This window comes from Salmo salar, chromosome ssa29 (genome assembly GCF_905237065.1).
Source record: "Salmo salar chromosome ssa29, Ssal_v3.1, whole genome shotgun sequence".
Lineage (NCBI taxonomy): Eukaryota > Metazoa > Chordata > Actinopteri > Salmoniformes > Salmonidae > Salmo > Salmo salar.
In genome coordinates, this window is record NC_059470.1 from 27,699,859 (window position 1) to 27,712,500 (window position 12,642).

Genomic DNA, 12,642 nt, shown 5'->3' on the forward strand with positions numbered 1-12,642 from the left:
TACATATTTAATTAGTCACTGGAAAAGGTATGGAAGCATGTTAAACTGTGTCCAATCCTGAAAGACAGCAAAGAACCCATTACTCATTCCAATATCTGACCAATCAGTCTGCTCCCTTCACTCAGTAAGATATTGGAGGGTATTGTGAGTAGACAAATATGGGAGAACATGGAAAAGAATGACCTAATCACAGCCAATCAGCATGCTTATCACAAAAACCATTCCAGGACCACTGCATTGATTGACATGACTGACCAGTGGCTCAATGCTGTGGATAATGACAGGTTTGTGGGTGTACTATTTTTAGATTTTACTGCGGCATTTGATTTAGTGGATAATGAAATAATTTTGACAAAATGAATGCATTATGTGTTTAAGGAGACAGCATTGAATTGGGTACAATCATATCTAGCTGATAGGAAACAGTCCACCTATATCAATGGGTTGTTTTCTTCCCCTCATGCTTTAAACTATGGAATACCGCAGGGCAGCTGCCTTTGACCACTTCTTTATTTAATATATACCAACGACCTTCCTTATGCCTTATCTGAAACTCAAGCTACTATATTTCTGATGAAACGACAATTTATACAGCAAGACAATTGGTTCAACAGGTACAGCAAGGTCTACAAGTAGATCTGGGAAATATCAGGGAGTGGGTTTGGTGGAACAAACCTGAATGCCAAGAAAACCAAGGTTATGTTGGTCTGGTTCACCAGGAAAAGGCCAACACAACATGGGATACAATTAAGTATGGGGGGAGTACAAATTGAGGAAGTGTCAGAAACCAAACTACTAGGGGTGCAGCTAGACAACTGCTTCTCGTGCTTGTACAAATAACTCGTCTGTGAAAAAAATATTACAATTGCATGCATGATCAGAAAGATAGCTAAATATTTACCGGGAAAGATTCTTAAGCAAATAACCCAAGCATTAATTGGGAGTGAGGTGAACAACTGTTCTGCGGTCTGGAGAAATGCATCAGTAGGGGAAATTAGGAGGCTACAGATTGCACAGAACAAAGCAGCAAGGATTGTTTTAAGGTGGATGTATGATTATTCTGTTGTAGTCATGCACAATGCTCTTGGGTACTCATTAATCAATAAGATAATTGAGAAGAAAAAAAACTGGATTCTTTTCTTTCACAATGCACACCATTTAAAACGGCCCACCTCCATTCAGGACAGTATTGAGCAAGTAAGAGACAGATATTCAGTCAACACTGGGAATAGATGTTCCACCATCTATGTGTTATCCCGGCAGAAAAGAGAAATAGGCTAAATTACATTTTGATTCAGAGTAATGAAGAAGTAGAATAATTTCTGAGCAAACCAGAAAACGTTCAATATGTAAAGTCAAACAATACTTTACAACCATTTAACTATAATACATTGGAAGGTTGTGAAGGACTACGGTAGAGGGAAGGAATCAATCTCTCTTTTCAGACTGTTACAGTATTTATCTGGTCAATATTTCAGTGTATTATGTCTGGTGTTTGTAACAGTGTGTTATATGTGAAAATGTGATTGTATTATAAATTGTATTTTAATGTTTAAGGACTCTGGAAGATTTGTCTAAATGAGGACTAAAAGAGATCCTAATTAAATAAAATTAAATGCCCTCTTGCACACTTCTCACATCTAGGAATCTCCCTCCTACCAAAGAAGTCCAAAGCGAAGAAAAACGTCGCAAAATGTCATCATAATATATGCACAAACTCCTCCTACACCATAAGCATGGCACCTAAAATATTATCAGAACAGAACCTCTCAAGGGACAACTGACACTTCCTGACTTGACCTTGTCGGACAAAGACGCATCAAAACTCAGCAGGACAGACTGCCTGTCCTCCAGGACACCTACAGCATGTCACAGGAAGGCCAAAAAGATCATCAAGGACAACAACCACCCGAACCACGGCCTGTTCACCCCGCTATCATCCAGAAGGCGAGGTCAGTACAGGTGCATCAAAGCTGGGACCGAGACACTGAAAAACAGCTTCTATCTCAAGGCCATAAGACTAGCCAGCTACCACCAGGTTACTCAACCCTGCACCTTAGAGGCTGCTGTCACTTTAATCACTGGCCACTTTAATAATGGAACACTAGTCACTTTAATAATGGAACACTAGTCACTTTAATTATGGAACACTAGTCACTTTAATAATGGAACACTAGTCACTTTAATTATGGAACACTAGTCACTTTAATAATGGAACACTAGTCACTTTAATAATGGAACTCTAGTCACTTTAATTATGGAACACTCGTCACTTTAATAATGGAACACTAGTCACTTTAATAATGGAACACTAGTCACTTTAATTATGGAACTCTATTCACTTTAATAATGTAACACTCGTCACTTTAATAATGGAACACTAGTCACTTTAATTATGGAACTCTATTCACTTTAATAATGGAACACTCGTCACTTTAATAATGGAACACTCGTCACTTTAATTATGGAACACTAGTCACTTTAATAATGTTTAGATACTGTATTCTATTCTACTGTATTTAGTCAATGCCACTCCGACATTGCTCATCCTAATATATATCTCTTAAGTCCATTATTTTACTTTCAGATGTGTGTGTATTGTTGTGAATTGTTAGATACTACTGCTCTGTTGGCGATAGGAACACAAGCATTTCGCTACACCCGAAATAACATCTGCTAAACATGTGTATGTGACCAATAACATTTGATTTGATTTTGATTTGACAATGTCGTCTCCGTTTCACCACGGGTCTGCGTTGCACCAAACGGCAGGCATCACAGACACCAGGAATATTTCATTTGAGCTGGTCCTCCTCAACACTTAATGCCACACCCGGTATCACCCCTTTCAATGGCGCCCAGCTCCGGAGAGCAAAGCAAGTCACAGTTTTCAGCTCCTTCTCGGAGGTCATCACTGCACCTGCCACCACAGTTAATTCATCCTCACTCTCATCACATTCAATTTCCTTCTGTAGCTCTTCAAAAAATATAGAAAAGTGGAATATGTTTAAGGAATTTGGAATGGAGAACTTTTGGTTGTCCACCATCTTCTCCTTCACCAAATCTCCCAGAAGGCTTATGGAATCCCCCACTCCATATTTACGCATACTATGTTCCATTTTCCTCCTTTTTTCCCTGTCAGCCATCTTCATTAGACTCTCCCACTCGCCCAGTCTCCTCGTGTCTTGTTTAATGGCAACAAAGACTTTGCTGAAGGATCCCTACTGTTGAACAATCACCGACGAAGGGGCATACACTTCGGCTACCGAACAATTGAAGAAAACCTTAAAGAAGTCCAAAGCGATGAAAAACTTCACAAAATGTCATCATAATATGTACACAAACTCTTCCTAACAGTTCTGCCTGGGAAGCATGTGGACGCCTTTATAGCAAGTGGTGACCCGTTAATCATTTCAAAGTAATAAGCACAGACACTCCCTTACAGTCCTCTGTATCTCTCTGTCCTAAACCCTCACACAGACACTCCCTTACAGTCCTCTGTATCTCTCTGTCCTAAACCCTCACACAGACACTCCCTTACAGTCCTCTGTATCTCTCTGTCCTAAACCCTCACACAGACACTCCCTTACAGTCCTCTGTATCTCTCTGTCCTAAACCCTCACACAGACACTCCCTTACAGTCCTCTGTATCTCTCTGTCCTAAACCCTCACACAGACACTCCCTTACAGTCCTCTGTATCTCTCTGTCCTAAACCCTCACACAGACACTCCCTTACAGTCCTCTGTATCTCTCTGTCCTAAACCCTCACACAGACACTCCCTTACAGTCCTCTGTATCTCTCTGTCCTAAACCCTCACACAGACACTCCCTTACAGTCCTCTGTATCTCTCTGTCCTAAACCCTCACACAGACACTCCCTTACAGTCCTCTGTATCTCTCTGTCCTAAACCCTCACACAGACACTCCCTTACAGTCCTCTGTATCTCTCTGTCCTAAACCCTCACACAGACACTCCCTTACAGTCCTCTGTATCTCTCTGTCCTAAACCCTCACACAGACACTCCCTTACAGTCCTCTGTATCTCTCTGTCCTAAACCCTCACACAGACACTCCCTTACAGTCCTCTGTATCTCTCTGTCCTAAACCCTCACACAGACACTCCCTTACAGTCCTCTGTATCTCTCTGTCCTAAACCCTCACACAGACACTCCCTTACAGTCCTCTGTATCTCTCTGTCCTAAACCCTCACACAGACACTCCCTTACAGTCCTCTGTATCTCTCTGTCCTAAACCCTCACACAGACACTCCCTTACAGTCCTCTGTATCTCTCTGTCCTAAACCCTCACACAGACACTCCCTTACAGTCCTCTGTATCTCTCTGTCCTAAACCCTCACACAGACACTCCCTTACAGTCCTCTGTATCTCTCTGTCCTAAACCCTCACACAGACACTCCCTTACAGTCCTCTGTATCTCTCTGTCCTAAACCCTCACACAGACACTCCCTTACAGTCCTCTGTATCTCTCTGTCCTAAACCCTCACACAGACACTCCCTTACAGTCCTCTGTATCTCTCTGTCCTAAACCCTCACACAGACACTCCCTTACAGTCCTCTGTATCTCTCTGTCCTAAACCCTCACACAGACACTCCCTTACAGTCCTCTGTATCTCTCTGTCCTAAACCCTCACACAGACACTCCCTTACAGTCCTCTGTATCTCTCTGTCCTAAACCCTCACACAGACACTCCCTTACAGTCCTCTGTATCTCTCTGTCCTAAACCCTCACACAGACACTCCCTTACAGTCCTCTGTATCTCTCTGTCCTAAACCCTCACACAGACACTCCCTTACAGTCCTCTGTATCTCTCTGTCCTAAACCCTCACACAGACACTCCCTTACAGTCCTCTGTATCTCTCTGTCCTAAACCCTCACACAGACACTCCCTTACAGTCCTCTGTATCTCTCTGTCCTAAACAGACAGACAGACAGACAGAGACAGACAGGAACACACTACAGCTGGTCCTGGGACTAACTCTCCTCACAATGACAGACAGGAGCACTTTACAGCTGGCCCTGGGACTAACTCTCCTCACAATGACAGACAGGAACACTTTACAGCTGGCCCTGGGACTAACTCTCCTCACAATGACAGACAGGAACACTTTACAGCTGGCCCTGGGACTAACTCTCCTCACAATGACAGACAGGAACACTTTACAGCTGGCCCTGGGACTAACTCTCCTCACAATGACAGACAGGAGCACTTTACAGCTGGCCCTGGGACTAACTCTCCTCACAATGACAGACAGGAACACTTTACAGCTGGCCCTGGGACTAACTCTCCTCACAATGACAGACAGGAACACTTTACAGCTGGCCCTGGGACTAACTCTCCTCACAATGACAGACAGGAACACTTTACAGCTGGCCCTGGGACTAACTCTCCTCACAATGACAGACAGGAACACTTTACAGCTGGCCCTGGGACTAACTCTCCTCACAATGACAGACAGGAACACTTTACAGCTGGCCCTGGGACTAACTCTCCTCACAATGACAGACAGGAACACTTTACAGCTGGCCCTGGGACTAACTCTCCTCACAATGACAGACAGGAACACTTTACAGCTGGCCCTGGGACTAACTCTCCTCACAATGACAGACAGGAACACTTTACAGCTGGCCCTGGGACTAACTCTCCTCACAATGACAGACAGGAACACTTTACAGCTGGCCCTGGGACTAACTCTCCTCACAATGACAGACAGGAACACTTTACAGCTGGCCGGAGAACGGGAAAAACGCTGGTTGACTTGGAAACATACAAGACGAACTGACACAAAGAGACAGGAAACACAGGGATAAATACACTGGGGAAAACAAGCGACACCTGAAGGGGGTGGAGACAATAACGAGGACAGGTGAAACAGATCAGAGTGTGACACTCTCTCTCTCTCTCTCTCTCTCTCTCTCTCTCTCTCTCTCTCTCTCTCTCTCTCTCTATTTTTCTTTAAATAAGTTATATAGGTGTGTCTGAGAGCTTCACTGGTACTTTCGAGAGCTAATGGGTTGAGAAGGCAACATCAGCTATTATTGTCTCACAACACATACACACACACACACACACAATACACTCTGGGTCATTAAGCTCCTATTCAGACAGACTGCTTGATTGCCCTCTATCCTTCTCACATTTCTCTCTCTACTCCCCCCTCATCTCTCTGTTCTCTTCACTCATCTCTCTTTTCTCCCCTCATCCCTCTCTTCTCTCCCCTCATCTCTCTCTTCTCCCACCTCATCTCTCTCTTCTCTCCCCTCATCTCTCTTCTCTCCCCTCATCTCTCTCTCTCTACCCCCTCTCTTTCCACACTCTCTCATCATTTTTTCCTACCTTTAATCATCTCTCTCTCTCTCTCTCTGAATGGTCTCAGTGTGTTTCTAAAAGTGTAATAATATATAGAGGAGCGGCCATCACATAAATAAAACACTGTTACTATCTACAGGACCCCTGCTGCTCTCTCTACAGCCAGGTCAGTGCATGTGTATGAAGGTGACACACAGCAGGCCGCTCATGGTACTCACGACATCTGTGGTCCTACTCCACCTCAGACACACTGTGTCGTCCCAGCTGGCCACTAGGTGGTGTTAAGAGGTTAGACTCTCAGCTCTGCTATGCCGTATGTCACTTCAGAACACTACTGTATGCTCAGACAAAGGGCGAAATTGTTGTGCAATTCTACACAGTTTGACATGACTTAGTATGCCTCTCTTGAGGGGTATTTTGAAAACACAGTATAAGTGGAAGGATAAGTGGAAGGATGTTTAAAGTAAATGTCCAGTTGCTTTTCTGTTAACTCATACCCAAACAATGTTGTTGACTCATCCTTTTCTCGTATTTGTGGCAGAAGCATAAATTGGATAAAAAACACTTTGAAAACCCCACCTCAAACTTATATCTCAAATAGACTGTTTAAAAAAATGCTTGGTATTTCCTCATGGAAGATGTCATATTTTTAATGATCAGAATACGCCCACAACATTCTGTTGTTGGGGTATGACCACACCATAAAATCTTCCTTTTAATATACTTATTTTAAAAAATCACTCATATTTTAATTAATTGTAGGTCATATTTTATAGAAATCTGGAAACACTGAACAGTTACTTTAAAGCTAATTTCCTGCAATTCTACACATTTTGCCACTGCTGATGACGTGTTCATATTCTATGCTACCCCCAATTTTTTAAGTAATTATTGGGGAGGATGAATCGACCTGTTCTGAATATTGGGGGGGGGGCATGTTCCCCCATGGCAATTTTGTCTCTGTCTTAGATCAGTGTAACCACATGTATGAACAACATTAGCACAACAACACACTGAAACGTACTGTATTTTAATGAAATTCTATCAACTTAAAAAAAGAAAAATTATAATATAATATAGTCATTTAGCTGACGCTCTTATCCAGAGCGACTTACAGTAGTGAATGCAGACATTTCATACATTTTTTCTCCGTACTGGTCCCCCGTGGGAATCGAACCCACAACCCTGGCATTGCAAACACCATGCTCTACCAACTGAGCCACACAATTTAAAACACAACTAAATAATCTTAAGGACCAGACAGACAAAAAATAAGCAGAAAAGTGAAGTATGCTGATAGAGGATCTTGGGAGGAGGATGCACTAGATGGTGAGGAGGCGTGTTTACAGTGGAGAGGGTTCCAGTCATGGTCCAACATGTCTTCTTTACTTTTTCATCCCATTCAAACCTAGAGAGAGACAGAAAGATAAGACTGTGTGTGTGTGTGTGTGTGTGTGTGTGTGTGTGTGTGTGTGTGTGTGTGTGTGTGTGTGTGTGTGTGTGTGTGTGTGTGTGTGTGTGTGTGTGTGTGTGTGCGAGCCTTACACGATGGCATCCACACAGGGTGGCATGACGTTTTGGATGTGGTATCCTTGCAGTCTAAATTTGATGTGAGTGTTAGACACACTTGTGCAGCAACTTGTGGTTACCTTAGTTTGCTGACGACCTGAGAAAGGGGAAGGAAGTACGTGACAGAGAAAGGAAGTGACAGAGAAAGGAAGTGACAGAGAGAGGAAGTGGCAGAGAGAGGAAGTGACAGAGAAAGGAAGTGACAGAGAGAGGAAGTGACAGAGAAAGCAAGTGACAGAGAGTGACAGAAGTAAAAGATTTAGACAGGTAGCCCAATTAAATGTTGTTTTTACTAATTGGTGTTTTGACAAATCAGATCAGCTCTGAAAAAGAGCTCATGTGAAAGAGATCTGATGTAATTGGTCAAAAGACCAAGTAGTGGAAAATAGATGGTAATGGGCTGCCTGTGTAAACGCAGCCTCTGATCTCTAAACTAACCATAAACATGGTGTATTTTTAGTTATGAGACACTGACAGGAAACCATGTGACCTTGCCTATCTCAGAGGTGTCAAAGGTCAAATATAGCAACCAGGAAATGAAACAAGCTGTACCTGTGTGTGTGCATGCATGTTTAAAGGTACATTCAAATCTACTGAAAATGCAGTATATTCAAACGGTTAGTTATTATCATCCCCACATGTAGAACTAAACCGTTAAAAAGTATTTTAAATGTATAGAGAACTGTTGTTCGTGGACCACTCTGGGTCCAAGAGGTCTGAGTTATAGGAGGTCTGTCGAAAGCCTGTCAATTACAGTAACTCAATGGAAACTTTAACCACATTGTAACATTTTCTGCATTTTAATGTGTGTGTATAGTATAATATAGATATTATATATTCATATATAGAATGTATACAATATAATGTGGTATTCAAACATTCACCACATCATCAATCAACCAATCAATCAGTGAATCAGTCCTCACAGTTAGCAGACACAGAGGTAAGGTGCACACACATGGTGATCAGGACTGGAACACGGACATGCTGACTGTCTGGCTGACTGATTTAATGACTGGCTGGCTGACTAATTGACTGGCTTACTGACTGGCTGACGGACGGACGAATGGACGGACAGACAGATTGATGTACCGACTGTTCGACAGACCAACAGAGACAGATAGCTACTCTGCTAGGCGCTAAACTACGGAGACGGGTCGGAGGTCTACTGATTGGTCTGGTAACCGTGGCGATGAGTCTGTCTGGAAGGCAGTGGAAGTGTCAGGTTTTGTATCTCACAGTGGGTTACAAACAGCACAAGTGGCAAGTCCCACCTTGCTTTGTTCATGTGTGTGTCATTGTACGATGTGGTCAGTATTGGTAATGGTATTTTCACACCTCCGCCTCTCTCTTTCCTTTTCTGTCTTTATTTCACCCCCTACTACCTCACTTGACAAACCACCAACACCTGCAGCAGTCTTTCTGAGAAAGATGGATTAATTAAGGGTACACACTCAACCCCTGCAGCAGTCTTTCTGAGAAAGATGGATTAATTAAGGGTACACACTCAACCCCCTGCAGCAGTCTTTCTGAGAAAGATGGATTAATTAAGGGTACACACACATACACACATAGACACTAAAAAGTGTGAACAGCTGATGATGCAAATGCATGGTGTTTTTTTCTGTGTGCACCGTGATGTCAAAACAGTCAGACTGATGACCCAAAAGAAAATTTCCATCATTTTATTTTCTGTTTCATTTCCAGCAAATTTTCATAGATTTCCTGATGTTTACACCTAAGTTGAATGAATAAGCATAAAATGAAAATGTTCTTACAAACATCTCTTACAGCTACAATAAGTAACTTTAGGGTGATCCTACAAAATTCACATAGAAAATTAGTTATAGATCTATCGTTCTCATTGAAAGCAAGTCTAAGAAGCAGTAAATCTGTTCTATGAGTGCTATTTCAATGCTTCCTGTTCTTAATCTTAGTTTTTTAGTCTTTTACTTTTGGTTTTGTACACCAGATTCAAACAGCTGAAAATACAATATTCCGGGTTATTGAAATTATATTTCACAGCGGTTTGGATGGTACAACGATTCTCTACACTATACATTGCTTGTTCTGTCACGTAAACTGACATTTTAGAAACCAAGAAGTGGTGGAGCGATGTCTGCATATTGCAAATTCAAAATAACGTTGATTGATAGAAAATAAACAAAGTAAATGTATAAGTACTTAATAAATAAATACATTTATTAAATAACATTGATAACTCATTGACATGATGAATTACAAACAGCCAAATAGGAACCTATTCATCTAAACATCAAAAAGGTACTACAAGTCCCCATAAGTACTTGAATAAATTAAAAAAATGAACACATACGATACTGGTCTTAAATATAATTCATAAATAACTCGAACAACCCATTGAACATGATTATGGCAACTGAGTTCAAGTATAACTAGATAATCAGACTATGAAAAACATCAATATGAATAAGATATTCAATATGAATGTAATATGCATATTGAATGTCTGCTTTATAGATATGAAAAAGTGGAACATCAGAGGAGCTTCAGCTTGGCAGTGATTCTACTGGTTGGATGTTGACTGTTGAGTTGAGGCATTCTTGGTCGATTCCCGATGACGGGAGGAGGAGAGAGAGGGAGGAGAGGAAGAGATAGAGGGAGGAGAGGAGGAGGCAGGGAAAAGAGAGGAGAGGAGATAGGAAGGAGAGGAGGAGAGAGAGGGAGGAGAGGAAGGTACGGATGCAGAAGAGGAGGAAAGAGGGAAAAGAGAGGAGAAAACAGAAAGAGGAGAGGAGGGTAAGAAGGTAGGAGTGGAAGTGAGAGAGGGAGGAGAGGAGTTGATGGAGGGTGGAGAGGAGGGTAAGGAGGTTGTGGTAGGGGTGGAGGTGGAGGTGAGAGAGGTTGGAGAGGAGAGAAATGTTGAGCTCAGACGGGCCATTCTAGAAAGGAACAAATTACAATCAGTTTAATTTTCTCTTTTGTTCTTTCCTGTGTGTGTATGTCTGTGTATGTGTGATTTTTAACTTACTCAAACTGCTGAATCTTGCGGCGTACCCAGGGTTGTCTATGGTAACTACAGAACAGACCCTTCTCCGTCTCAAAGCTGCAGGAGAAACACAGTGTTAACACTGAAACTGAATGGGTTTGACACAACATGTCTGGGGGGTTTGACACAACATGGCCGCTACATACTGTAAAGCACTTTGTGACAACATATGAGACTGGATAAACCTAAATGAAATAAAGACTAAAAGATATGTTCCTTACATGACGGCCCGTACACAAGGAGCGTTATAGTTCTGAATCCAGTAGCCTGTGATGGGATCGGTCACCTCTGTCCTAGACACTGTCTTACAGCACGACACCAGCTTTTCTCCATCTACTGAGGAGAGAGAAGAGTTTACATATGTTAAAACAAATCCTCTTGACCTGGCAATCACTTCAAAAACCATGTACCCTGTTACATCCCAGCTCTAATCCCCTAACACTCACTTCCTTCCTCTCACCTGTCCCAGTCCAGCCCAACTCTAACACTCACTTCCTTCCTCCCACCTGTCCCAGTCCAGCCCAGCTCTAACACACACTCCCTTCCCCTTACCTGTCCCAGTACAGCCCAGCTCTAACACACACTCCATTCCCCTTACATGTCCCAGTCCAGCCCAGCTCTAACACACACTCACTTCCTCTTACCTGTCCCAGTACAGCCCAGCTCTAACACACACTCACTTCCTCTTACCTGTCCCAGTCCAGCCCAGCTCTAACACACACTCACTTCCTCTTACCTGTCCCAGTACAGCCCAGCTCTAACACACACTCACTTCCTCTTACCTGTCCCAGTCCAGCCCAGCTCTAACACACACTCACTTCCTCTTACCTGTCCCAGTCCAGCCCAGCTCTAACACACACTCACTTCCTCTTACCTGTCCCAGTACAGCACAGTGCTGCTATGACGACGGCTAATGTCCAGATCTTCAGAGTTCCACAGGTCACCATCTTTACCCTAAATGTCAGAGACTCAAATGGTACAATAAAAGTTCAATAAATAGATAAATCAACTCTCTCTCTTCTCTGCAGGCTGCTCAGCTCAGGGTCAGTTCTGTAGTGTCTGTCTTCACCAGGGTTGAGGTACTTAAGGCCTGAAAAGCAGAAGTCAGTCATTACTCCACTCTCATCAATTTATTTTGTGAACGACAGAGTGAATGACAGACTACGGGGGTTTCTGCTGCGTCACCGCAGGTCGTTTACCAACAGGAAATACTTTCATCAGTCTTATGGAACCAGACAAATTTAGACATGGGTCTTTCCCAGAATGTCGTTCAGAAGATCAGAATGCCGACAGAGGGTTTAGCCCAATGACTGAGCTACATGTCCTCTGATTAAGACTTTACTAATGAAACACATCAGCTTGTTGGAAAATAATGATAGGTTGAACATTTGGTGAATTCGTTTTTTGTTTCCAGTATTGAGTGCTCCTACTTTTTATTTTGTCAGTTGACTTTAGGGAGGGGTTTCGGGTGGTGACATCATGGCGAACCCACCTCAATGACACATGGAGAGTCGCAACCTTGATCTTTGTGCAGCATTGTGTTTTATGCTGCCAGATCAGTCTAACACAGGGGGTGGCCGACCCTGTTCGTGGAGAGCTACGGCGTTTGCAGCCTCCGATTATGCACATGATTACACTAATGAACCAATCATTGGCCTTCTTAGGCCGCGAGCCATGGGAGAGAGAAAAAAAATACATCACTTCACATCTTGTGAT

The 12,642-nt window shown here is 42.8% G+C and overlaps 1 protein-coding gene across 2 annotated transcripts; it reads right to left on the reverse strand.

Moving 5' to 3' along the window:
- Positions 1-10,071: 10,071 nt before the first annotated feature.
- On the reverse strand, positions 10,072-12,052 carry LOC106590517 (pectinesterase inhibitor 10). Of its 2 annotated transcripts, none has more exons than XM_014181604.2 (4): positions 11,801-12,052; positions 11,148-11,262; positions 10,909-10,983; positions 10,072-10,819 (listed from the first exon to the last, which is right to left on the reverse strand). In XM_014181604.2, exons 1-4 carry the CDS (start codon positions 11,871-11,873, stop codon positions 10,444-10,446), a joined length of 639 nt encoding a protein of 212 aa, XP_014037079.1. In that variant the 5' UTR covers positions 11,874-12,052; the 3' UTR covers positions 10,072-10,443. The 2 variants fall into 2 exon arrangements, with proteins under 2 accessions (XP_014037079.1, XP_014037080.1); XM_014181605.2 differs by having other exon boundaries at positions 11,148-11,259; positions 11,801-12,006.
- Between the last annotated feature and the right edge of the window lie 590 nt (positions 12,053-12,642).

Coding starts and splice junctions, on each gene's coding strand:
- LOC106590517 (XM_014181604.2), bottom strand. CDS start 11,873: ATGGTGACCTGTGGAACTCTGAAGATCTGGACATTAGCCGTCGTCATA. Junction 10,984..11,147: donor CCTTGTGTACGGGCCGTCAT/GTAAGGAACATA, acceptor TTTCTCCTGCAG/CTTTGAGACGGAGAAGGGTC. Junction 10,820..10,908: donor CGCAAGATTCAGCAGTTTGA/GTAAGTTAAAAA, acceptor GTTCCTTTCTAG/AATGGCCCGTCTGAGCTCAA.